Source organism: Harmonia axyridis, chromosome 5 (genome assembly GCF_914767665.1).
Source record: "Harmonia axyridis chromosome 5, icHarAxyr1.1, whole genome shotgun sequence".
In the NCBI taxonomy this organism is placed as follows: domain Eukaryota; kingdom Metazoa; phylum Arthropoda; class Insecta; order Coleoptera; family Coccinellidae; genus Harmonia; species Harmonia axyridis.
Window position 1 is genome coordinate 5,371,248 of NC_059505.1, and position 24,240 is coordinate 5,395,487.

Sequence of the window (24,240 nt, forward strand, 5' to 3'; positions counted from 1 at the left end):
GGGATTTTTCAATTGGCCTTATATTTAGTATTAGTTTTCATATTGTCGAATTCGACCTTACATTCTGAATCTTACAAGTTCTTTACCATTAGTGATAGAGATTATCAACTATCTTTTCAATAGTCTTTATATTTAATTTTAGAATGTCTTGGATTTTTGAAATCTCCACATCGAATTGAAAGGAATTCGGCAGCATGAAGCCAAAATAGCTTCAGCGTGAAAGTTTTCAATATAATCAAAAATTAATTTCATTATTTCGGAATTTCATTCAACGATAAGATATAAAAATAACACACCCCTGTGCAAAGTTTAAGAGTTAAGTTTTTAAGATTTTACCAGTATTCGTGTTGTTGATGTGATTTTACATTAAAAGCAACCAAATTCAATCTAGTCCAACAACGCAATAAAGAACTTCTACAACTCCCATTTTATAATCCGTTCCAAAGTTCACCAAGCTCGTACGTAACGGTCAACTTACAGGCAGGCATTGCAAAACGCTCGTAAAACTATCGTTCCCCGAACATTCCCAATCCCAAAACTTGTCGTTGGAAAAAATATGAATAAAAGATTATTTCGAAAATAAATTAACGAAACAACGTTCGGAATTAAAGCCGTTCGGAAAACGACAAATGAACGGGGATGCCTCGATAACACTCCTAGATACCGAATATCAAATTAAAACCACCCGGGGGTGGGGGAAAAAAACCCCTTTTGCAACCGACATGATACAACACAATTGCAACTGAAATAACGAAATAACTTCTCGACCGCTTCTGCTGAAACAATATCAATTTTTCATGTAGGAAAGTTGGACCGCGTACTGGACCGCTTTTTTCGTTTGTTTTTTCTCTCTCCCCCCAACCCGAGGTCGTAAATTCGCGGAAACAATGGCCGGTCGCGATCTCTCCGCCGTCATAAAAATGAAAAACAAAGGAATAACAATCATAGTCGTGTTTTTCGTTCGAATTTTTAATTCTAACTTTCGGGGCGTGAATATTCAAAGGCGATTCTGTTGATCGTTCGAACGGGATATGTCGGGAAGTTTTGCTTGTTTTCCGCTCTGTGGACTGAACGTGTATGGGCATCTTTATCGCGGCAATGTCAATTTTTGTCGATATTTTTTTTTGTGGTATGAATGCGAGTTGTTTCCTCATTTAGGTTTGACCAAAAGCTCTTAGACATTCAGGGATTCACGGATCGGCTTGATTTTCAAGCTACTTGGCTAGTAGTTTTTCAATCTCAAGTCAAATCAAGTATTTTTTTATCAAGTACTTGAACTATATCAAGCTACTTGATTTTCAGAATTTTATTGTGTAGCGTCACAGCAATAAAAAATGATGAACAGAAAAGGAACGCTCTTATTTATTGCACTTATTGTATAAAAGAACCGAAAATATCAACTTTTTTGAAATAGAAACATGAATTAAATCTCTATAAATCGTAACAAAATAAAAATATTAAAAAAATAAAGTTTCTTAATATTGAGAAACCTCCAGGCTTTGTTTTATTTCATAATTTTCCATCTAGGATCTAAGACACATACTGCATATTATAGATTTGTCTCCTAACCTATTGCGGGTTTTTGTAACTGTAAAAGCAGCCCTGGAAAATTGTCTTTCAACAGGAGCTGATGATGCTGGCGTTGATAAAAAATCCTTTGCTGTTTAAGCCAAGTTTGGAAAGATATTTCTGAAACTACCAAAATCTACCAATAGATTTCATAGAAATGTTAGAAAACTAATAATAAAGTCACATTGGCGAATGCTTCAGTCTCTCGGCGCTGGAGGAATCCCCTTATTTAGTCTATGCGCGCACTAGATTGCAGAAATATATGCCGTGAGACACGTGTATATCAAGATCAAGTAATATCAAGTAGATTGATGTCAAGTCAAGCAAGAGATATCTAAAATCAAGTCAAGTCAAGCTCAATTATGTTATTTTTTACGAGATTGACTTTCAGTCAAGTAATTGGTTAAAATGTCAAGCTGCTTGGCTTATAAATCTCTAGACATAATACTCAGACAGTGATTCTTCTACAGGGTCTCCGAGAGTACCTATGCGTAACAAACTGAGGGTGGATAAAAAAGGGTTTTCCAAATTAAAGGTTTCATATTGATATTGACAAAACACGAGTCTATTTTAAGAGAAATCAATGGATGTCTGTATGGTGATTGTAAAGAGGAAGGTACGCCATTAAAGATGGAAAACGATATCAACCAAATGGCCGCCAAGGCTACCTTTGCAGCACCATATCCTTTTCATGAATTTTCAATGACTAATTAGCGCATATCCTCGATAACGTCACCGATTCCATCTTTAAAATATTGAATCGATTGTGGAGCATTGGCATAGACCTTATCTTTCACGTGGCACCAAAGAAAAAGTGTAAAGGTGTTAAATCACAAGATCTCAATGACCATTTGTGATCACCTTGATAAATAACACGTAACGCCGTTTTTTTGAAAATAACTGAACTTAAAAAGCCTTAATTAAGGCCTAAGTCTTCATGCAAAATACGAAGTATGTTCTTTGTGGATTGCCTTATACAGGGTAAGAACTAATTAGAAGGACACTACAGGGATATCGAAAACCATTAGGCTGTTAACGAAAAAACTAGCGTTGTTTGCCATTATCCAATATAGTGATTCTAAAGAAGAGAATAAACTATATTATTATTATTATTATTAAAGGTGTCGTCAGATATTTTCTGTTTTCCATTGTTTCAGAGACGCGATAGTCAATTTTCTTATAGTTTTTTTATGGACGCCATATTGTTTCTCCTTATGAGGTGATAAAGCAAAAAATTACGAATTCAACAATGTATCAAACTCTACAAAAATATCGATTCTAGCTACGCAAATTTGAACTTTTCATTTTTTTTGTTTAAATAGTCAAGAATTGTCAAATAACTTGTTACATCGTTCAGTTGTTATGTGAAACCATCACTCAATTTTTGTAAAAACACGACAATTTTTTGAAAAAAATTTGTACTCTTGCAAACTGTCTTTTCTCGAATGGGACGTGCTAGAAACTTGGACTTGAAACTATGCAAGAATTGCTATTTTATAGCGAACCTGCTCTCAATGTTTCAGATTCTAGAATATCATCTCCTATTATTCAAAATATTCTTCAGACTAGTCTTCACTAGATATGAAAAAAATAGCGTTATTAGATTTCGGAGAGGTCATGATCCCGATTTGACATATAAAGTTCGACCTTTTCCTCAAATTTCAGGTGCAGTGATATTCAGGTCTCTCAAGGAAATGTTATAATTGCTAAACGGAGCGTGGAATTCTAACATTTCAGGCGTTGAAAAACAAATCGATAGTGTGGGCAATCGTGGTTATATCAAACCTTATTTCTAGGGGTCATAAAGAAAATTACGATGAATAATACGCAATTCACGATAACGATCTTTCGTTGTTACTTTGAACACAAACCTCAGATATTCATCAAACCAGTTGGTTACATATATTATGGACATAAAGAAGGAACTGAATGATTTCTTATTGGATTTTTATTCATATTTTATGATATTTGAAATAGGTCTCGCTGATCTCCTCTTCTGTGAATTACATATCGATTTTTTTTCATACTCGAATGAGACAGATACTTCTTATAGATCAAAATACTAAAGAGAATGAGTACCAAAAACATTAGATCTAAAGCAATCATATACACTGTATCCGTAAAGTATGGAACAAATTCATTTTCAGCTGAACAGACCATTTTAAGAAATAATCCTGAAACACGTCGATTTTTTATTTCAATTTACCGTATTTTAAAATAATAATCTAATATACAAGGACAACTACTTTCGAGTAATGACGTCACCGTAATTTTTTTTTGAATTGAACACCCCCATTTTGTCTCAATTTTCGGATTACTCTAGCTGAGCTGATCGCAAAAATGTATCGCATGTTGATTCCAATTGGTACAGGGTGGACAAAAATACAATAGTTTTGTGTGTGCTCATAAAGTAACGCGTATCATTCTTTATTAGTTAAATTAACAATATTATCAAAAATACTTAATGTCTGGCGGCAATTGGTTTGAATGTAACACCCTGTAGTTCGTTACATTCATTACATGTTTTTAAATTGATAAGAAATAATTTCTTTCATATTCTGTCTGCTAGACCACAGGTAACAAACATGTTTGGAAACAGCTCATTTTTATTAGTCTAAAAATGTAACAAACTACAGGGTGTTACATTCAAACCAATTGCCGCTAGATAATAAGTATTTTTGATAATATTGTTGATTTAACTAATTAAGAATGTTACGCTCTACTTTAGGAGCACACACAAAACTATTGTATATTTGTCCATGTTGATTCCCATTGGTATACAGGGTGGACAAAAATACAATAGTTTTGTGTGTGCTCATAAAGTAACGCGTAACATTCTTTATTAGTTAAATCAACAATATTATCAAAAATACTGATTGTCTAGCGGCAATTAGTTCGAATGCAACACCCTGTAGTTCGTTATATTCAATACATGTTTTTAAATTGATAAGAAATAATTTCTTTCATATTCTGTCTGCTAGACCACAAGTAACAAACATGTTTGGAAACAGCTCATTTTTATTAATCTAAAAATGTAACAAACTACAGGGTGTTACATTCAAAGCAATTGCCGCTAGACAATTAGTATTTTTGATAATATTGTTGATTTAACTAATAAAGAATGTTACGCATTACTTTATGAGCACACACAAAACTATTGTATTTTTGTCCACCCTGTACCAATTGGAATCAACATGTGATACATTTTTGCAATCAGCTCAGCTAGAGTAATCGCAAAATTGAGACAAAATGGGGGTGTTCCATTCAAAAAAATGACGGTGACGATGATTTTTTAGCTTGACCTAGGTAAGTATTCCAGTTTTATCAAATAAACCCTCTGTGCAACAAAATGTTATCTATGACAGTCAAATTATCCTTTTTGTTGACCTTGCTCCTGCATATTTGATCGTTCATATCGTTTCTAATGTCCCAAACACATATTTCATGGGAAACAATCCACTTTATACGAGTTATAATTTTATTGTTAATTAGTTCACTCTCAGCATACGGATTTTGCTCTGTAAATTAACGACCACATACAGCGAAGTAACGTGGAATTTAATTGAAAGTTAACGAGGCATACAAGATGTAAATATCGAAACCGAAGCGTTTATTTCGATATGAGAACGCTTTACTATCCTTCCATACTTACAAAATTCAAAGTAAATATTGCCACAACGTGGACAGATCCCCTGGAAACTGCTTCACGTTAATATGAATTTGATATCAATTCAAATATTATCTTTACATACATTTAATTTGAATTCTAGCTCGCTTTGTTTTTCCAGTTTTCATTCAGTCCCCCACATTTGTTTTCATCTTTCCTCAAAGGCAAACAGTGCAGTGCAAACAACGGAAAAATTAAAAGCAAATAGAAATCGGAGAATTTTAATAAACGCCACGGGCAAAATTACCAATAGAGCTAGAATCCATAACGATACCAGTCTATTGTATCGTTGAGTAACTTCCGGAACAAAGAACCTAGTTTCTTTTTCATCCGGGCCTGAATCAATACCAATCAAATTTTCAATTATCGTCTTTGATTTCATTACGTCGTTCATTGAAATATTCAACTGATCGGCATTGAACTAGTTCAATTGTTGAATTGGACTAGTCGTTTCATAGCCTCATAGATGTAATATAGTGAAACTGGACATACACCACAATGTATTACTGGTTGCATACAAAAGTATCAACAAAGATAACGGGGGAGCTTCGAAGTTGGAAGTCAGCGTTGCCAAATGCCAACTCAGTTCTTCCCCGTCGGCAGTGAAGTGTGGCTGTGCGTGAATGTAATGTTTGTTGCTAGGAAATTTATACGTCATTTTATAAAACCATGAGTTAAATCGATGTCGGAGTGAATTCGACTTTTGGTGGATTGTTAATTGAACTTGAAACGTTTTTATGGTGTTTCATCAGTTCCAAGTGAGTACTCAATTTATTTAGTATTCAAGTCTTTACATTTTTCTTTACGGCAATTTATTTTTTTTTTAATTGAATAAATTCAATATAACTTCAACGCACCATCATATGCATTGAATAATATCATTCCTTAATTTTTATATTCACAGTATACCTCATTTCCAAATGAATAAAATTAGTAGAAATTATATATTGTTATATTTTCATTACCGTGATATGAAATGGTGGAATCGCTTGCGCTTAAAAAATTTGAAAATTTTCTCGTGAAATTTATGTTGTTGATTAATTTTGTAGTTCGTAGAGAGTTGTTGAATGAATCGAATAATATATTCTGATTTCACTTCTCCTAAAAATAACCAGAACGGTACTATTTCAACTGAATTCAAATTATGAGAGGGAATGTATTTGTGTTACCTAAATTCATCTTGTCTCAGATAACATTCTTTCATAATGTTTTCAAAGGTCGATTTTAGTTTCTCAAACAGTATTCACATTCCACTATGGTCCTAATGAAAGAAATATTTGATTAAACTTACAAAGAATACGGAAAACCCAATTATTCAAATTCGATATTTTCAAAGTTGTTTTCTGTAAGAATTATCAATTATTGGGAATATCGATTACCTAAAGATTTAAAATTATTTCTCGAAAATAAGGGAAGTTTGTTAACGTGCTTCATCATCGTATATTTTCGTATCAGAAAAACATCAAAAGGTTCAAATTTGTGAAGCACATAAGTTTCCTTCAAATGTGAATTAAAGTTTGTAGTGCAGTATTTTGTATTGAGGAACACCTTGGAAAGATAATGTGATCTTAATTCAAGGTTCTTGCTTGATTTCAAGTGTAAATAAACCTACCTACATCTTTCGGTAGGTAATTCTGCATCAATTTGAATGGACAGTACCTATACTTCTGTATCCAGAAGCCCAATCAACTTCGTTGAACCTTCAAAATATAATAAGTTTCATGGATTTCTTACTACATATTATGATTTATATTCTTTTACAAAGTTGAGCATGAGAAGCTCAGTGTTCCATTCATATCAGAAAATCAGCTGAACTTGTTCTTGAGAAGATTCTGAAGTTAGTCCTCTTAAAAGACGTATCACATTTTGAGGTGACTCTTCAAAACGAGTTTTATTATGTATTTATACACCCGGCATTGAGTAGTGGATATTTATAGGATATAACACCAGAAATAACTTCAAGAATGTACATATCAATATGAAATGATAAGAGAATGTTCCTTGTATGCTCTCAATCGATATTTGAATAAAGATATATTGTATCTGTTATGGGAGTTTTCATTTTCGAAATACTCATACCTACTTTTAACAAATATTTAGCCTCTGCGATTCATGTTTATGATTAAGCCACAATATAGGTAGTTCAAACGTAGCCTTCGAATCAATATTGTGAAAGAATTAGTTATGCGGTGATTCAAAATGAAGTAACAGGCCAATTGAAAAGTCTCTGGTCTACCATAGTAAAACACATTTTTTTGGCAAAATTCGAATTTATTATTCTACATAGTTGCCTTCGAGGGCGATACAAGGATTATAGCGATCTTCTAACTTTTCGATACCATTTTTATACCTATTACGATTCGACTTTCGCTTCAAAATAGATCTCAGTTTCGGCGATACTTCTTCATTGGCGCTAAATTTCTTTCCAGCGAGCATTCCTTTGAGGTCTAAGAACAGGAAAAAGTCGCTGGGGGTCAGATCTGGCGAATACGGTGGATGCAGAAGCAATTCGAAGACCAATTCATGCAATTTTGCCATTGTTTTCCTTGATTTGTGACACGGTGCATTGTCTTGATGAAGCAGCGCCTTTTTTTCTTCAAATGGGGCCGTTTTTTAACGATTTCATCCTTTGAACGATCCAATAACGCTATAAAATAATTGCTGTTGATGGTCTGGCCCTTTTGGAGGTAATCAATGAATATTAGATATACCTTGCGCATCCCAGAATACTGATGCCATAACCTTATCAGCTGACTGTTGTGTTTTTCCTCGCTTTGGATTCGGTTCATCGCGTACAGTCCACTCAGCTGACTGTTGATTGTACTCCGGAGTGAAATGATCGAGCCATGTTTCATCCATTGTCATATATCGATGCAAAAATGCAGGTTTAAACAGCTTCAAACACTGCCCATAATCATTAAAACGTTGTTGTTTTGGATCGATTGTGGGCTCACGCGGCTCCCATTTTGCACACAGATTTCTCATGAACAAATATTCGTGAATGATATGATGTACACGTTCAGATGATATATTCACAATGCCTGCTATCTCGATCAACTTCACTTTACGGTCATTAAAAATTATTTTGTGAACTTTTTTTGATTTTTCGTCGGTGACAGCCACTTTTGGACGTCCACTGCGTTCGCCGTCTTCGTTGCTCATTTCACTACTTTTGAACTTAGCATACCAATCAATGGTGATTGATTTTCCTGGTGCAGACACCGGAAACTCTTTATCAAGCCAAGATTTTGCTTCAACTATATTTTTTCCCTTCAAAAAGCAAAATTTTATCAGCACACGAAATCTTTCCATCTTTTTTCAAATATAAAAAGTAGCTTCACTCACCACGCAATATCTCACAAACTAATGGTCGGACTGCTGTCAAATTTTGACACATATCGTTTGAAGGTTGGTACTAACTAAAAATTATATGGATTTAACACCAGCACCGCCATCTGTGCATCAGACCGGGGATTTTTCAATTGGTCTAATAATAATAATAACTTATTTTCATCTTTAAAGTCTAATGCTTTAAAAGACTGAAGTGTATCATTATTTTCGATAAAGAAAAGCAAATTCCTGGCACCATAATAAATAATACTAGGTAAGCTGCGGGATTTGAACCCTGAATCCCCCTGGGTGAACAAATTAGATGAAAAAAAGGGACAATTTTCGCACATTCGGTCGATGGTCTCTTTTTCCGTATTCAGGAACAGTGCGAACCGAATTTCAGGATGAAAACGTGATAAACCAGTTGTGCAGTCCATGATCAACGATCGAAAAGAGAACAATGTAAAGACCTAATTGGGAGCGTAAAAAGGACGAATGAAAGCAATTCAATTATAGCCACTTTTGCTCACTAGCCATTCGTTAGCGTCAAAATTCGTGACATTTAATTAAAACAACGATCATTAATCAGTAATTTTCAGCTAAACAAATAGAGGGACATTTCGGGACTTGTCACGGAATGAAAGTTCGGGCATTAGGGAAAACAACCAATTAACGCTTTATTTTGAAAAAGATTCGAAGATTGATTGATGCTTTTTTATCGGAACATTTCAGGTGACGAAAGTGCCGAACGGTGTAAAAAATCGGGATGTATGGAAATGGTGGAAAATGGATGAAAAACGCCATTCCATCATGAAAGGTCGGCTCATAATTAATGTGTTATTTTTTTTTTGTTGCAGAGGTCCGAAAACGTTGATTTGTCGCTAAGTATCCCACAGAGCAATTTCCAATCGAACGGCTACGAAATGAACGATCAGGTGAGTTTTTCCTTATTTTTTTGTTTTAATGAATGGATAATTTCCGAAATTATGAAGGAAAAGTGTGATGATCTATGCTTGTAAAGGGTTATTCATTTTGTGGTATCGAGAGTAAACGTAAATAAAACACATTTCATTTAGAATATTGATCAAATTTTCATTTCAATCATCTGAATGTAACACATTTCAGGCAATATCTCGCCAATTATTTGACAGATGTTGGTTAAATTGATTAAATCTCTGTTAATATTGGTTAATAGATCGTCAATAGTCAGAAGATTATCGGCATCAAAACGATCCTTCGCATAACCCCAGAAAAAAAAATCCAAAAGCCTCAAATGACAAGATCTTGGTGGCCAATTCACATCGACGTAGAAACGAGAAATTACGCGTCCTGGAAAATTTTCTTGCAATAATATTGTGTCGCTTCTTGAACCATCTTGCTAAAACCACATCTCTTTCAATTCCATATCATTAATTTCAGCCCAAAAATATCTGTAATCATTTGGCTTCAGTCATGTGAATTGACGGTTTGAGTGAAACTTTTGTCATTTTCAAAGAAGTAGAGGCTAATCACTCCTTCAGACCAAATTTCACACCATACATTGCTTTTTTGTGGACGTAATGGTCTCTCAACTGTTACATGATGATTTTCACTGCTTCATTTGCGACAATTTTGCTTGTTAAGTTAACATAGCCACCTAGTGGAAAATGTGCTTCGTCGCTGAAGAAAGTTCGTTGCGAAAAATCGTAAGCTAAACGTTGTTGTTCAAGCACCCAATCAGCATATATTCTACGCATTTCATGATCAACTGGCTTCAGTTCTGGTGGAAACTGTACTTTATAAGGATGGAGATGCAAATCCACAAGCAAAATACGCCATAGCATGCTGTAAGTTAGGCCCAAATGTTGTGCGCGCCGAGGAATGAATAAATTTGGATATTTTTCAACACTTTCACTTACAGCAGCAATATTTTTAGTCGATCGTGCATTTCGATGATGAATGGGCCTTAAGACATTCGTAACATCTTCAGTCTCTTCGAATTTTTTAACTTTCTTACCAATTGTACGCTCAGATGGACGATAATGTCGACCATAATCTGCCCGTAATGCACGAAACGTACTTACTACAGAATCATTATTTTTGTAGTAAGTTTTCACAATAGATAACTCATTTTGTCTAAAATTCCTTGCACATTACTTTGAGGAGTGACATTTCTTTTTTCTTCCATGGAGAGAAAAACGTTGATTTGTGAATTAGGTACATGCAGTGATGATTCAATCAGAAAATGCATATAATTATTCTGAAGTCATATCTAATAATAGAAAGCCTTCATTATTTTCATTCTCTAACAAGTGACCATATGAATAGTTTATAACGAAATAGATTACCATGAATTTAGAAATTCATAAGTGATAAATGGGATTTTGAAATATGTTAACATTCAAATAAAAATGAAATGGCGATTTATTAGTTCCTTCTGTCTCTATCCTTGAATATCTCAACTCAAATCCTTGAATATCTCAACTCAAACGCATAAATCTATATAAATCATAAGATTAGGTTCAAACCTTCGAATGGCGATTTAACTTTAACTTCCAATAATATCATCGAAACTATCATCCCACTGCTCCGCAAAAGGTGAGAAAAAAATTTCCAAACTTTAAAACAACTATTGTCAATTAAGGGAATAAAAAATCATTTAAATCATTGTCGAAACACGTTTTTTAGAAAACAATTATTAAGAAATCGAAATTGTATAGTTTTTATTTCATTTCATAGATTAAAGTTCGACGCTAAAATGACCTTGAATAGATCAAACACCTGATCATCACTTTCATTTCCACAAAAGCACAAACATACAGGGTAATTCGATTCACTTGAGCAGTTCTGTATATTTTAGGCAAGTGTATTTCATTCCCATCTTATTTTTACGTTCAACATCGACCTGTGACCCTTTTGTGTTCCCTTATTGATCGGAGAGATTCCTCTTTTCGGAAGATGTGAAGTATCATATTATCTTCCTCGAAACAGGTATAATTTTTTACGCTGTCGGAATTTGTAGTTAAACATCACTAGGGTGCGGCAGGTAGATTTGTTGGTATAAAGTTGACTTCCTTTTCTTACCCCTCGATCGCGCCATGTGTTCTCTTGGAGGGACAGTTGGTCTATTATTGTCAGGGTTCTTCAACAAATCTCATCTTGATCGGGACCTTCACGAATTTCATTAGGAACCCAACAACGTTTCAACAACTACTATATATTACCACCTACTTTTTGATTATTTGTTTCATCATTTTAGGTTTTGAATTGTTGGTTTAATCGATATTGATTTATAATTTTCTATAGTAGGTTTTTGAGTTTGAAAGATTTGCTGGCGAATATCCAGAAGAAGAAAAATTGGAACAAAGAAATGCAGACCAAATATAGCAACTAGGATTATCGCATGTGCATATGCCCTGTACTACACTAGGCCACTTTAGAAGCATATTTTCATATATATTTCCGCCTACTGATGGCCTTTTTTCTGACAGATGTCACATCACAATACACTTCTCAGACGCTTGTTGCATAGCTGCAGACCTTGAAGTTATTAATGTTTTGTTCATAAACATTTGAGAGATTAATTGCACGTTTCCTGTACTAATGCAATTAAACAAGCAACAAAACATGATGTGAACATAGAAAAAGCATTAATTATAATTGTTAAAAACACTGTCCATCCTAATTCGCTTTTTATCATTATGTGTTATGTTAAACAGATAATAATTGTGTTCGACATTTCAGGAGGTTGGATTTCAAGCTTGATTCAAGAGCCATAAATAGGCTTGAAGGCATGCTCAGAAATAGATACGAAAAAGACCTAATGTAAACCCAGTATATGTATGTTTAGTCATTTAAATGAAGTAAACACCATTTTTTGTTATAGAGGATGGATATTTGACAAATAAGTTCCACAAGAATATCTAGGTACATCAATTTTCATTTGAAAATAATTATATAACGTGATTGATAATAATGAAAAAATTTCGTTCGTGTTAAAAATTTAACAGCTTTTATTTGTCATTTGATCAAATTTATTTGGCAATATAAATACTGCATTCATCAAAAGATTCGACAATAACTTATGCGTGTTAATTGTAATTTTCCATTTGTTATTTAATGCTGCTGGGATGCTAACTTAACCTCATATCACTAGTCCTTTTTAGTGTTTATTTCTGAGCCTGACGTTGCGTGCTGAATATGCGCATGCTTTTAAACCAATTTTTGTTGTTTGAGTAACCGAAGGGAAAACCCCTGAAATATTAAAATGGAGCTTGACAAACACTACTTTTTATTGCTTAACTTGGAAACTCGTTTAACGAGCCATCTATTTTGACGCCTGATTGACCTAACTGACCAGAGTCAAAAAAGCATAGTCTTATCGAGCCAGTTATCTTTCAGAAATCAGCTCAGACATAAATATCTATTTCTGAGCTGTCTATTTTGACGCCTAATTGAAATTAGGCATCAAAATAGACACGGAAAAGGCATGATGTCTTTCTGAGCTGTCCTTTTCCGTGTCAATTTTGACGCCTAATTGAAATAAGGCATCAAAATAGACACTGAAAAGGCATAATGTCTATTTCTGAGCTGTCTATTTTGACGCCTAATTGAAATAAGGCATCAAAATAGACATGGAAAAAGCATAATGTCTATTTCTGAGCTGTCTATTTTGACGCACAATTGAAATTAGGCATTAAAATAGACGCGAAAAAGGCACAGTGTGATACGCGGTCAAAACTGGCCAAATTTCGTTGAATGCCTGAGAAGCCAGATCAGGTCGGAAAATTCGGAAAATCCCCTTCAGCCGGTGGCCGTTTATTTGATTCCTGCCCCCAGAACTTCAGAAAACAATTCCGCAAGACCGCTGGCGGTACGCGAAATACGCGCGGTATTTAATTATGGCCGATCGTAAATCCGACGTACGTACGGGCGGCGGTACAGGGGGGAGAGGCGGGTTCGGAAGGGGTGAATTGCAATAATAAAAATGAGCCGAATAAGAGGTGATTTATAATACGCGTATAATTCTTCTTTATTCTCTCATACGGAATTATGGGCCATATTTCTTGGCCGTCAGATAAATTACGTCGGACGACTATTCTGGCTCGACTCTATTAAAATCGTTTGGGGGGAACACCCAGAGGTGGCGCTGTCGAGATGGTGAAAATTTTATTATTTTGTTAATATTCTTGTATTGATTCGTTTTTTGCAATTATAAACTGTCGGTTGATACCAAATCTATACTTCTTAGATCTTCTTGATATCCTATACAGTATAGGAATATAATCTTAGAATAGATATATAGAAAATCAAAAAATCAGAACCATCGATTTTGCCAAACTGCCGCCCAGAAGCCAATTCTGCTGAATGCAAAAAATTGATATGTGCTAATCGGAGTCTTCCACCGAGAGATGAAAAAATTGAAGGCATCTCTTCAAAAAAATTTGATAATAACATAGGGGAAATATCCATCTACGAAAAACCAACAATTTCAAACCTGCGCAAAAAATTAAATTCATTTTAGGATTTATGGGGGACTTAGTATTCTTCTGAAGTAAGCATGGCCGAGATATCCCCATGATTTTATGCGGTTGGGATTATCGTAATGAACCCATTTTTCGTATCCAGTCACAATGCTATGCAGAAATCCCTTCCGTCTTTGCCTTGCAAGCAGCTGTTCACAAGCAAACAAACGCCGTTCAATATTTATCGGCTTCGACTCATACGTCACCTAATTTCCTTGTTTCTGGATCATTTCCATGACTTTCAGCCGTTTTGAAATTACTTGTTGCGTCACCCCCAATGATCCTGCGAATTCTTGTTGCGTTTGACACGAGTCTTGATCAAGTAATGCCCCCAATTCTGCATATTTGAAAATCTTCTTTCTTACGCCGTTATGCTGGTCTTCGACGTCTAAATCACCGTTCTTGAAGCGTTGAAACCATTCTCGGCACGTTCTTTCATTAATAGCGGCCTCACCATAGGCATTTGAGAGCATTCGATGAGCCTCAGTCGGATATTTCTTCATAATGAACAGAAAATTAAAACTTCTCGCAAATGATGATAATTTGGCTTCTCAGCTGACATGTTCAATCGAGAATAACTTTATGATGCATACACAAATCGACTAATATGTATATCGATTGCGTTATGTTTACAAATACTTGAGCTTATTGTATGACATCTACGATCTATTTATTTCGACTACCACTTACCGCTGCAGCCATTTATTGCAAAACGGCCGAAGTAAAGTTGTACACCTAATTCACCGAATCTTTATAAATGTTTAAAGAAAATTATTATTGTGTTGAGGAACTTTTAGTTCCTCAACACAATAATAATTTTCTGAAGATGACAACATCGTGGTCGAAACGTTCATTAAACGTTGTAAAGATTCTATAGGTTAAAATGTGGTTGCTACAACTTCAGCCTATATTATTTTATGTTTGTAATTCTGAAATTACACAAAAACAACAAAATATTTGCTTCGATATTTGATTCAGCGTTATATTATGTTCTAATGAAAACTTGGAAAAATGCAACCTTGAAATTCAATTATTATTTTCAACGTTCTTACTTCAATATTTTGTTCAGGTTGAGGTATTTTCAATGAATAAGGAAATAATAGACCAAACTGTAAAAGTTGCCGGAATCATTATTACAATATCGTGTAAGATGTATATCTCTCTGAAAAAAGCATTCCAAGGTTAGCAAAATTTCACGAGCCTTGTTGTGCTCTAGAAGATCTCTTACTATAGTTGTTAATTTCGTTTCTCTTAAGATAATAATGTCTTAAAGCCATCTCAGACACCACTCTCAATTCCAACCCCATATTCTGAAGGTTGATGGCCAACCTCTTCAATTCAAACTACCTTCCACAACATCATAACCTTTTTTTTATTTTCAATCTCCCATAAACTTCACCACTCGACTTTTCCAACTTCTTGATGCGGCCGTGGAAGACAATCTGCCACTTTCCTCTCGGGATGCTCGCTAGACAGCCCTACGCGGGTAATTATTTCACAATTGTTCCACTGTCAGGATCGCCATGGCAACGAAATAACTCTCTTTATATTTCCCCCTCTTCATCATCATGTAGCCTCATCAGAATGATGTATCTATGACAGGAGATAATGGGTGGTTCAACGCCCAGCCCCAAGGTTGTTGGGTTGCTCGTTTTTATTCTCTTCCATTGTGTGTACAAACGCGACGGAGAAGATGGTGGTGGATTTCTTTCGTTTCGAGGAAATGTATCAGCAGTGCAAGTGATGTTAGGTTATGTAATGGAAGGAAGCATCAGTGTAGGATGTAACAGGCCAATCGAAAAGTCCCCTGTCTACCATAGTAAAACACATTTTTTTGGCAAAATTCGATTTTATTATTCAGCATCGTTGTCTTCGAGGGCGATACAGCGATTATTGCGATTTTCGATACCATTTTTATAGTACGATTTGTCTTTCGCTTCAAAATAGGCCTCAGTTTCGGCGATTACTTCTTCATTGACGCTAAATTTCTTTCCAGAGAGCATTCTTTCGAGGTCTGAGAACAGGAAAAAGTCGATGGGGGCCAGATCTGGCGAATACGGTGGGTGCAGAAGCAATTTTAAGCCCAATTCATGCAATTTTGCCATTGTTTTCATTGATTTGTGACACGGCGCATTGTCTTGATAAATCAGCACCTTAAATTTCTTCAAATGGGGCCGTTTTTTAATGATTTCATGCTTTAAACGATCATGTAACGCTATCTAATAATCGCTGTTGATGATCTTGCGCTTTTGTAGGTAACCAATGAATATTATTCCTTGCGCATCCCAGAATACTGATGCCATAACCTTGCCAGCTGACTGTTGTATCTTTCCACGCTTTGGCTCATCGTGTGCAGTCCACTCAGCTGACTGTCGATTGGATTCCGGAGTGAAATGATGGAACCATGTTCCATCCATTGTCCCATATCGATGCAAAAATTCAGGTTAACTGCACTTAAAGAGCTTCAAACACTGCTCAGAATCATTAACACGTTGTTGCTTTTAATCGATTGTGAGCTCGCGCAGTACCAATTTTTCACACAGCTTTCTCATGTACAAATATTCGTGAATGATATGATGTACAGGTTCAGATGATATCTTCACAATGTCTGCTATATCGATCAACTTCACTCTAGGGTCATTCAAAATTATTTTGTGAACTTTTTTATTTTTTCGTCGGTGACAGCCTCTTTTGGGCGTCCACTGCATTCGCCTTTTTCGGTGCTCATTTCACCACGTTTAAACTTAGCATACCAATCAATGATGGTTGATTTTCCTGGTGCAGACAACGCAAACTCTTCATCAATCCAAGATTTTTGCTTCAACTGTATTTTTTCCATTCAAAAAGCAATATTTTATCAGCACACGAAATTCTTTTTTTCTTCATCTTTTTTCAAATAACAAAAGTAGCCACACTCACAACGCAATATCTCACAGACTAATGGTCGGACTGCTGTCAAATGTTGACACGTTTCGTTTGAAGATTGTTACCAACTAAAAATCATATGGATTTAATATTAGCACCGACAACTGTGCATCAGACCGGGGACTTTTCAATTGGCCTAATATTTACTGAAAAAATCATTAAATTTCACATATTCTGAGCTTCTGAGAGTCAGGATAAATTTCGGTCAAATTCGTAGCATTATCACGAAGCTTAGCAATACTAGAAAAATGAATGACTAAATTGAGAACTTTGGAAACTTCTCATCTTGAAACTGAAATTCATCAACTCATTAGTACAATTTCTCATTTTCTGTTCCTTCTTAAAATCAATAATTAAAGAGTAAGTGTACTCAGTTAGGTAATCTAGAAATGAGAATGTTTTGAATTCGATGTAATAAAGTAGATTTCTACAAACCAGCTACATTCTCCTCATTTGAAATAATTTCATTTCAGCCAGTCATCGAAGCCTATCGAATTGATGAATGATGTTCCACTTTCGAAGAAACTTCAACTAACAAAAAACTAATTACTTTATAATATTCAGTCGATTTTATTCCATGCATATTTAGTTCGAAATAAATTGGCTTCCAAGAAAAAATGATCATTTCGTATTTCGATATTAAATTCCTTGAAGGCTAGAATCATATATTCGTACTTAATATGCCTATATCGTTTTTCATCTCTAATAAACGAAAAAACCATAGAATCAATTTAAATTACGACCATGCCGAATAAAATATTTCAGTTCAGTTTTTCCAACAATAAAGATAAATTGGAATATTATTGAACAACTAAGTGGAAGTTAACCACACGCCGCTTTTAAATATCTTGCTGTAAACCATTTATTGCTCCATTGTTAATAACATGCACATACTCCCAAATTTGGCTGATGCCTATTTAAGAGCCAATTAAAAAGTTCCCGATCTACCATAGTAAAACACATTTTTTTGGCAAAATTCGATTTTATTACTCAACATAGTTGTCTTCGAGGGCGATACAGCGATAATAGCGATCTTCCAATTTTTCGATACCATTTTTGTAGTACTTGTCTTTCGCTTCAAAAAAGGCCCCAGTTTCGGCGATTACTACTTCATTTTTCGCTAAATTTCTTTCCAGCGAGCATTCTTTTGAGGTCTGCGAACAGGAAAAAGTCGCTGAGGCCAGATCTGGCAAATACGGTGGATGCAAAAGCAATTCGAAGCCCAATTCATGCAATTTTGCCATTGTTTTCATTGATTTGTGACACGGCGCATTGTCTTGATGAAACAGCACCTTTTTTTCTTCAAATGGGGTCTTTTTTTAACGATTTCATTCCTTAAACGATCCAATAACGCTATATAATAATAACAGTTGATGGTCTGGCCCTTTTGGAGGTAATCAATGAATATTATACCTTACGCATCCCAGAATATTGATGCCATAAGCTGCCAGCTGACTGTTGTGTTTTTCCTCGCTTTGAATTCGGTTCATCGTGTGCAGTCCACTCAGCTTACTGTCGATTGGACTCCTGAGTGAAATGATGGTGCCATGTTTCATTCATTGTCACATATCGACGCAAAAACTCATGTTTATTGCACTTAAACAGCTTCAAAACTACTCAGAATCATTAACACGTTGTTGCTTTGTATCGATTGAGCTCGCGCGGAACCCATTTTGCACACAGCTTTCTCATGTACAAATATTCTTGAATGATATGATCTCGGATATGATATACACGTTCAGATGATATCTTCACAATTTCTGCTATCTCGATCAAGTCTACTCACGATCGTTCAACATTATTTTGTGGACTTTTTCGATTTTTTCGTCGGTAACAGCCTTTTTTGGGCGTCCACTACCTTCGCCGTCTTCGGTGCTCATTTCACCACATTTAAACTTAGCATACCTATCAATGATGGTTGATTTTCCTGGTGCTGACCCCGGAAACCCCTCATCACGCCAAGATTTTGCTTCAACTGTATTTTATCCCTTCAAAAAGCAATATTTTATTAGCACAAGAAATTCTTTTTTCGAAAAACAAAAGTAGCCACACTCATAACGCAATATCTCACAAACTAATGGTCGGACTGCTATCAAATTTTGACACGTATCGTTTGAAGGTTGGTACTAACTAAAAATCATATGAATTTAATACTAGCACCGCCATCTGTGCATCAGATCGGGGTCTATTCAATTGGCCTAATAAGTGAGAGTTTTTTTTTAATCAATTATTAAAAAATGTATAATCTGAAGAAGCTTTTGTGTAGAGAAAAAAGTGTATTTTATAGAGTCAAAACGTGGAAATATAATAACATTTTATTTTCGATTTATCCAGCGTCTCTGAAATTAATGAGGTTCGAAGATGTTAATCGGCTGTTCTTTTTCGAAAGTTGGTGGATATCTTTACAGTAGAACGCCCTCTATCAAACTCCCATAAAATTTATTACGGGATTATTTCTCCCCGAGTCGATTGTTTCTACGACGTTTTCGAATAATTCCGATGCCAAAAAGTTGGGAATTTCATTTCTGAAGCAGTGAAACAAAAAGAATACGAGAAGTTGGAAAAGAAACCCGAGTTTTTGCATAGAAGCGATTTATGTTCAGAGATCGGGTAGCGTTGCCAAGGAAAGGAACTTTCTTGAATTTATGTAAGAGCTAGTTCGCTTCGGCTCGTATTCTTCAAACTTTGGACTGCAGTAATTTGATCAATAGTTGGGAAAGTATACTTAGATATCGAGTAGAGAGAACTCTAGTTTGAAACATGAAAATAATTCAATAATGTACAATCAGGGGTAGGACATCAAATGTCGGTTCAGGTTTGTCATTTTCGTATGGTATGAAAACGAGAAATTCCTACTTCGGTGCATTGTCAGTAAAATTGGTATTTTTAAGTTATAATAACTCGATTTTTTCGATTTTGTAGCTGAAAAGTTTGAGTTTGTAGAAGAGTTATGATTTGTCTCAATAATTTCAAATAATCGTTTAGGAGTATCATGACTAGTTAAGACATTATTTTGGATTAAACAAGGTTTAATGTTGTTTTTCAAAATCACATTGAAATACCTTATGGAAGAACCTTTTATGACCCAAATGCTCCATGGATTTAGGCAGAATATTACGAATAGTTTGGCCAACAGAATCAAATGTTAACACATAATTGGCCCACAATTATGTAACACTTTGACCAAAAGTGAAAATGAAATCTAATACACAACAATACATTCAGGAATTTGTCTTGAAGATACAACCAAAACAGTTCAACTCGATCATTCACACTTTTCCTTCAAACCAACCACCCTTACAGAGCTTAATTTCTATAACTCCCTCCCTTCTTTGCAGACATTTCACACGCCAAGTTTCGGCGACGAGGAATTCGACATTCCCGCCATCAACCCCCAGCAACAGCAAGCTCAGCAGCAGCAGCAGCAACAGAACCACCACGGCCATCAGAACCACCCCGATCAGCAGCAGCACTATCAGCCGCCCATGCAGAGCATGCAGCAGATGAGCCAGCAGAATCAGCAACAGGACGCTATGGGCATGCACGACCCTACCGGGGGTTACCAGCAACCCCTCTACCTGTCCGGCCCTGACCACGGCATGGTCAACCCTTCGTATCACAGTCCGCAGAGCAACTACTCCCTCAGTCAGCAGCAACAGCAGCACAACAACCAGCTGCTGATGATCCAACAGCAGCAGCAACAACACCAGCAGATGATGATGAGTCATGGACAACCGCCTCCCGGTAGCATGGGAGGGTATGGGGCTTCGCCTCAGCACCCTCAGGGTAGGGGTAACAGTCCGCCCGCTGCTCCTGGTCAAGAACACACCACCAGCGATGACAGCGACGACAGCACCCCCCACCCGGCCATGGTACGTTGTCCTATAGTAGTAAGTGTCGCTATATGTAGATAAAGGTGAAAGCCGTGAAAAATGCAACTCCTGATGGTGGACAACCCCTTTCAAATATCTTCTCACGTTTTCGGGGGGATTATTAAAACACTGATGGACAACAGACGAGAACTTTATTGTGATACAGCACTTGGAAACATCCTTGAACACTCTACTAACTCAACTGGTCATCACCTCGTAGCTTATTCCACTGAACTCTCCTTTTCCCAGTTCTATACCTGGGTTACAAACATAAAATCATATTGTATACATCGTGAATTTCTTCTTCCTTTTCTTATTCTCTAAGTTCCCCTCTAACAAGGGTAGGGGAAAGATATTCTCTATTATATCTTTCTGAGAGCCCTATGAATGAGAAAGTTGTATGCACAAGTACCACGAAAGACCATTGTAACACTAATGCAGGTACATTTATATTTTGTTTTGGGACACAGACATTATGTCTAATTGCTTTTTGTCGCCACAGTTACAATACAATAGGAAAAGTCTTGAAACGATTTAGATGAGTTTTGGAAGCTTCTATTTAAAATTATCCAAATACAAATGATGGCTTGTTTCAGGAGATTCATGAGTAAATGTTCCTTTTAGATAATTATACAAACAACAATCTCATTAAAAGACAACTCTCTTCTTCTTCTTATGAAAGGTTGCCTTCAATTTGTGTCATCCTCAGCAATGCTTCTGAACAGACCAAAGACAATATCAGCAAATAACTGTCTGCAACTGGCTTCAGTCCCTTACCTTGGTATTTTTTGGTATCCAGTAAAACTCGTCGGATCCTATCTTATTGAAGTCAAACCCTTCTGTATCTGATCTTTTTTGGTGAAATCGACCAAAAATTTTGCTTGGAAAAAAAAAACTACAACCGGATTCTTTATGTTATTTTTGTTGAAAAACCAGAAAGATAGCTTTCTTTACATATACTTTTGCAATAATAAATTCATTAGAAAATTTATTATGTCTCGATAAGGTATTAAAAAATATGAAGTATTATGATATAATTATAGTTCTCTGTGAACTCGATACTGTACTTGAAAGCCTAAGTCTTGTCACTCTTGTCCAAATGATTTTTTAATCAGCGTTTGACGCACCTTTCGACAACTAAGTTGTCATCATCAGAAACTTTAGATAGTTTACTAACTGAAAATCAAAAAGATGCAAAATGGTTAATGTCCTACCCCCAATTGAAATTCTAACCTAACCTAACCTATTATTGTCAACAACTATTGTGTGCCCATCCTTCACACCTTCATTTAAGCAAAAAATTCTAAGTTATTGATTGGGGTCAAGTCGTTATTGAGGAAAGTATACTAGTCATCATTGGAATTACACTCAAAAAGGAAAATTTTGCTACCTACCTCAATGACTTCAAATAGCCACTAATAATACAATTATTAATTAGGAGTTGCATTTTACATGGCTTTGTGAATATTTAATAATTGGTGAAGTTTAGTATGTACTAAATTTGGGCCTTTGTTGGACAGATTATAAGATACCTAGGCAGGACTGCTCTACGGGTCAGAGGTATCACATGATCGAGCTGAAAATCTGCATCATGCGATCAGTCTGACCCATAGAATACTCTCAATTTGTATATATAATAATCTAACCCGCCAAGGTCAACCACGGTATTCAAATCTACCGTGAGCATAACGCTTTCGTTCTTTTTCAGATGAACCCAATGAAGAGACCGTCTCCGGAGCCAGCCGATCAAACGATAACAAAGGCACAAAAGAAACCCAAGGTGCAGAAAAAGAAGAAAAAGAGGGATCCCAACGAGCCACAAAAGTAAGTATCTCAGCTTATTCTGCATGTTATTCATATCGATCTTGATGTGTGCTTAAGAAGAAAAAAATCCGATTAGAAGTGACCAGGTGTTCAACCAGTTAATGCATATATATTTTTGTGGGGCAATAAAAATTTGGACGGTTAAAATACTTATTGAAACGTTCCTAAATTGGAGATACAGAGGACAATAATGGGTAATTTCAAGAAAAAAGTCCTAAAAACATTGACCCGCAAACGTTTTGTTTCGAGATACAGGGTGTTTCTTCTAGTCTTACTTTTTTATTGTAATTATACGAATTTAACAAATCTTCATTAATCTTTGCTACAAATTGGGTAAATAATATCAAAACCTATAATTAATTTTCCATCACAGTTTACTGACTGGATTTTTGTGATAATTTGGATTTTCCTGAGGATTACAGTATTGTTTGATTTTTTTTTCGAAATTGCTAGCAGATACGACAAAAATACAAGAGACCAAAAAGAGTAGTACTGAGCCAAAGTTTCTCTTTTCATTTATCTAAACTATTAATATTCCACCAAAAAAAGTTTTGGAGAAAACAGGCGGGCACTGTTCCAGCAAGAATATCACCCTGTAGATTTGCATTCAGAATTAACCTATCACATGATGAAAACTTTAAATTGAATTTCTATCACAAATTTAAGTTTTATATCTTGTGTTTTTCAGATGCTGTATCTCGAAAACAAAGCGTTTGCGGGTTTATGTTAATAAGACTTTTTTTCTTGAAATGATCCGAGAAATCTGCCATTTTCGTTTGCACCTCCAATTTAGGAAAACCCTGTATAATAATTGCCAACGAACGTTAAAAATTTGATCATCTGAAACTCAATAATATTACTGGTCTGTGTTGAAAAGAAAATATATCAAAAAATAGAACTCACAAAAACTTCTATACTTGATAAGTATACGGAATAAATAGCGTTCTGCTTCTGCCTCTTATGATAGAAACTTTACAATGAACAATCAACATTTTCCTTTATAACCTTCGGTATTAATAGAAGTCTCCGAAACTTCTTCGTTTTCTGTTTTTATTTCTCTGAGGAAAGTTAAAAAGTTATCATATACTTATTAAATCTATATTCTCCTCCGTTTCTTGTTATTAAAATTGTTCCTAACTTTTCTTACTGAGATAATTCGAACTTGCTCGATATAAAGGGAGAAAAAAACTGTGCGAAAAGTTTTTAGACAGAGAGAGAGAAAAGGGGAGAAGAGAAAGGAAAGAAAACCAATTCGAAAAGTTTTAATAAAATCGCATTAAACGTTCCTCAGAAATACAACATTATAACCTGCCACAAAGGGGAGCGAAATTGGAATCTGGAATACATTTTTCCCACATAAAAGTTTGATAATTTGATTTTATGGTCGATGCTTCCTCTGCACATGGCTCTCGAGGTCGTTGGAAACGAACGGTCTAGCTATAATACGAGTTCGTTGGAACAAATTCGCTCCAACTCGCATGTTTTGTATGCGATACAATGGACGTCTGATTGTAACAACTCATTTACGAGCGCTTGTTCCCTGAATTTT

General features: G+C 35.5%; 1 protein-coding gene across 5 annotated transcripts in view; it reads left to right on the forward strand.

Moving 5' to 3' along the window:
• Window positions 1-24,240, forward strand: part of LOC123679792 (TOX high mobility group box family member 4-A-like) — a 148,026-nt gene that overhangs the window by 114,318 nt on the left and 9,468 nt on the right. For 2 of the 5 annotated variants that reach the window (XM_045617275.1, XM_045617279.1), the window contains exons 2-4: window positions 9,424-9,501; window positions 20,334-20,885; window positions 22,576-22,691. In XM_045617275.1, the coding sequence (XP_045473231.1) occupies window positions 9,424-9,501; window positions 20,334-20,885; window positions 22,576-22,691 (746 nt within the window). Of the gene's footprint in view, window positions 1-5,816; window positions 5,995-9,423; window positions 9,502-20,333; window positions 20,886-22,575; window positions 22,692-24,240 lie in introns of those variants that run through there. The other 3 variants (XM_045617277.1, XM_045617278.1, XM_045617276.1) reach the window with 3 other exon arrangements.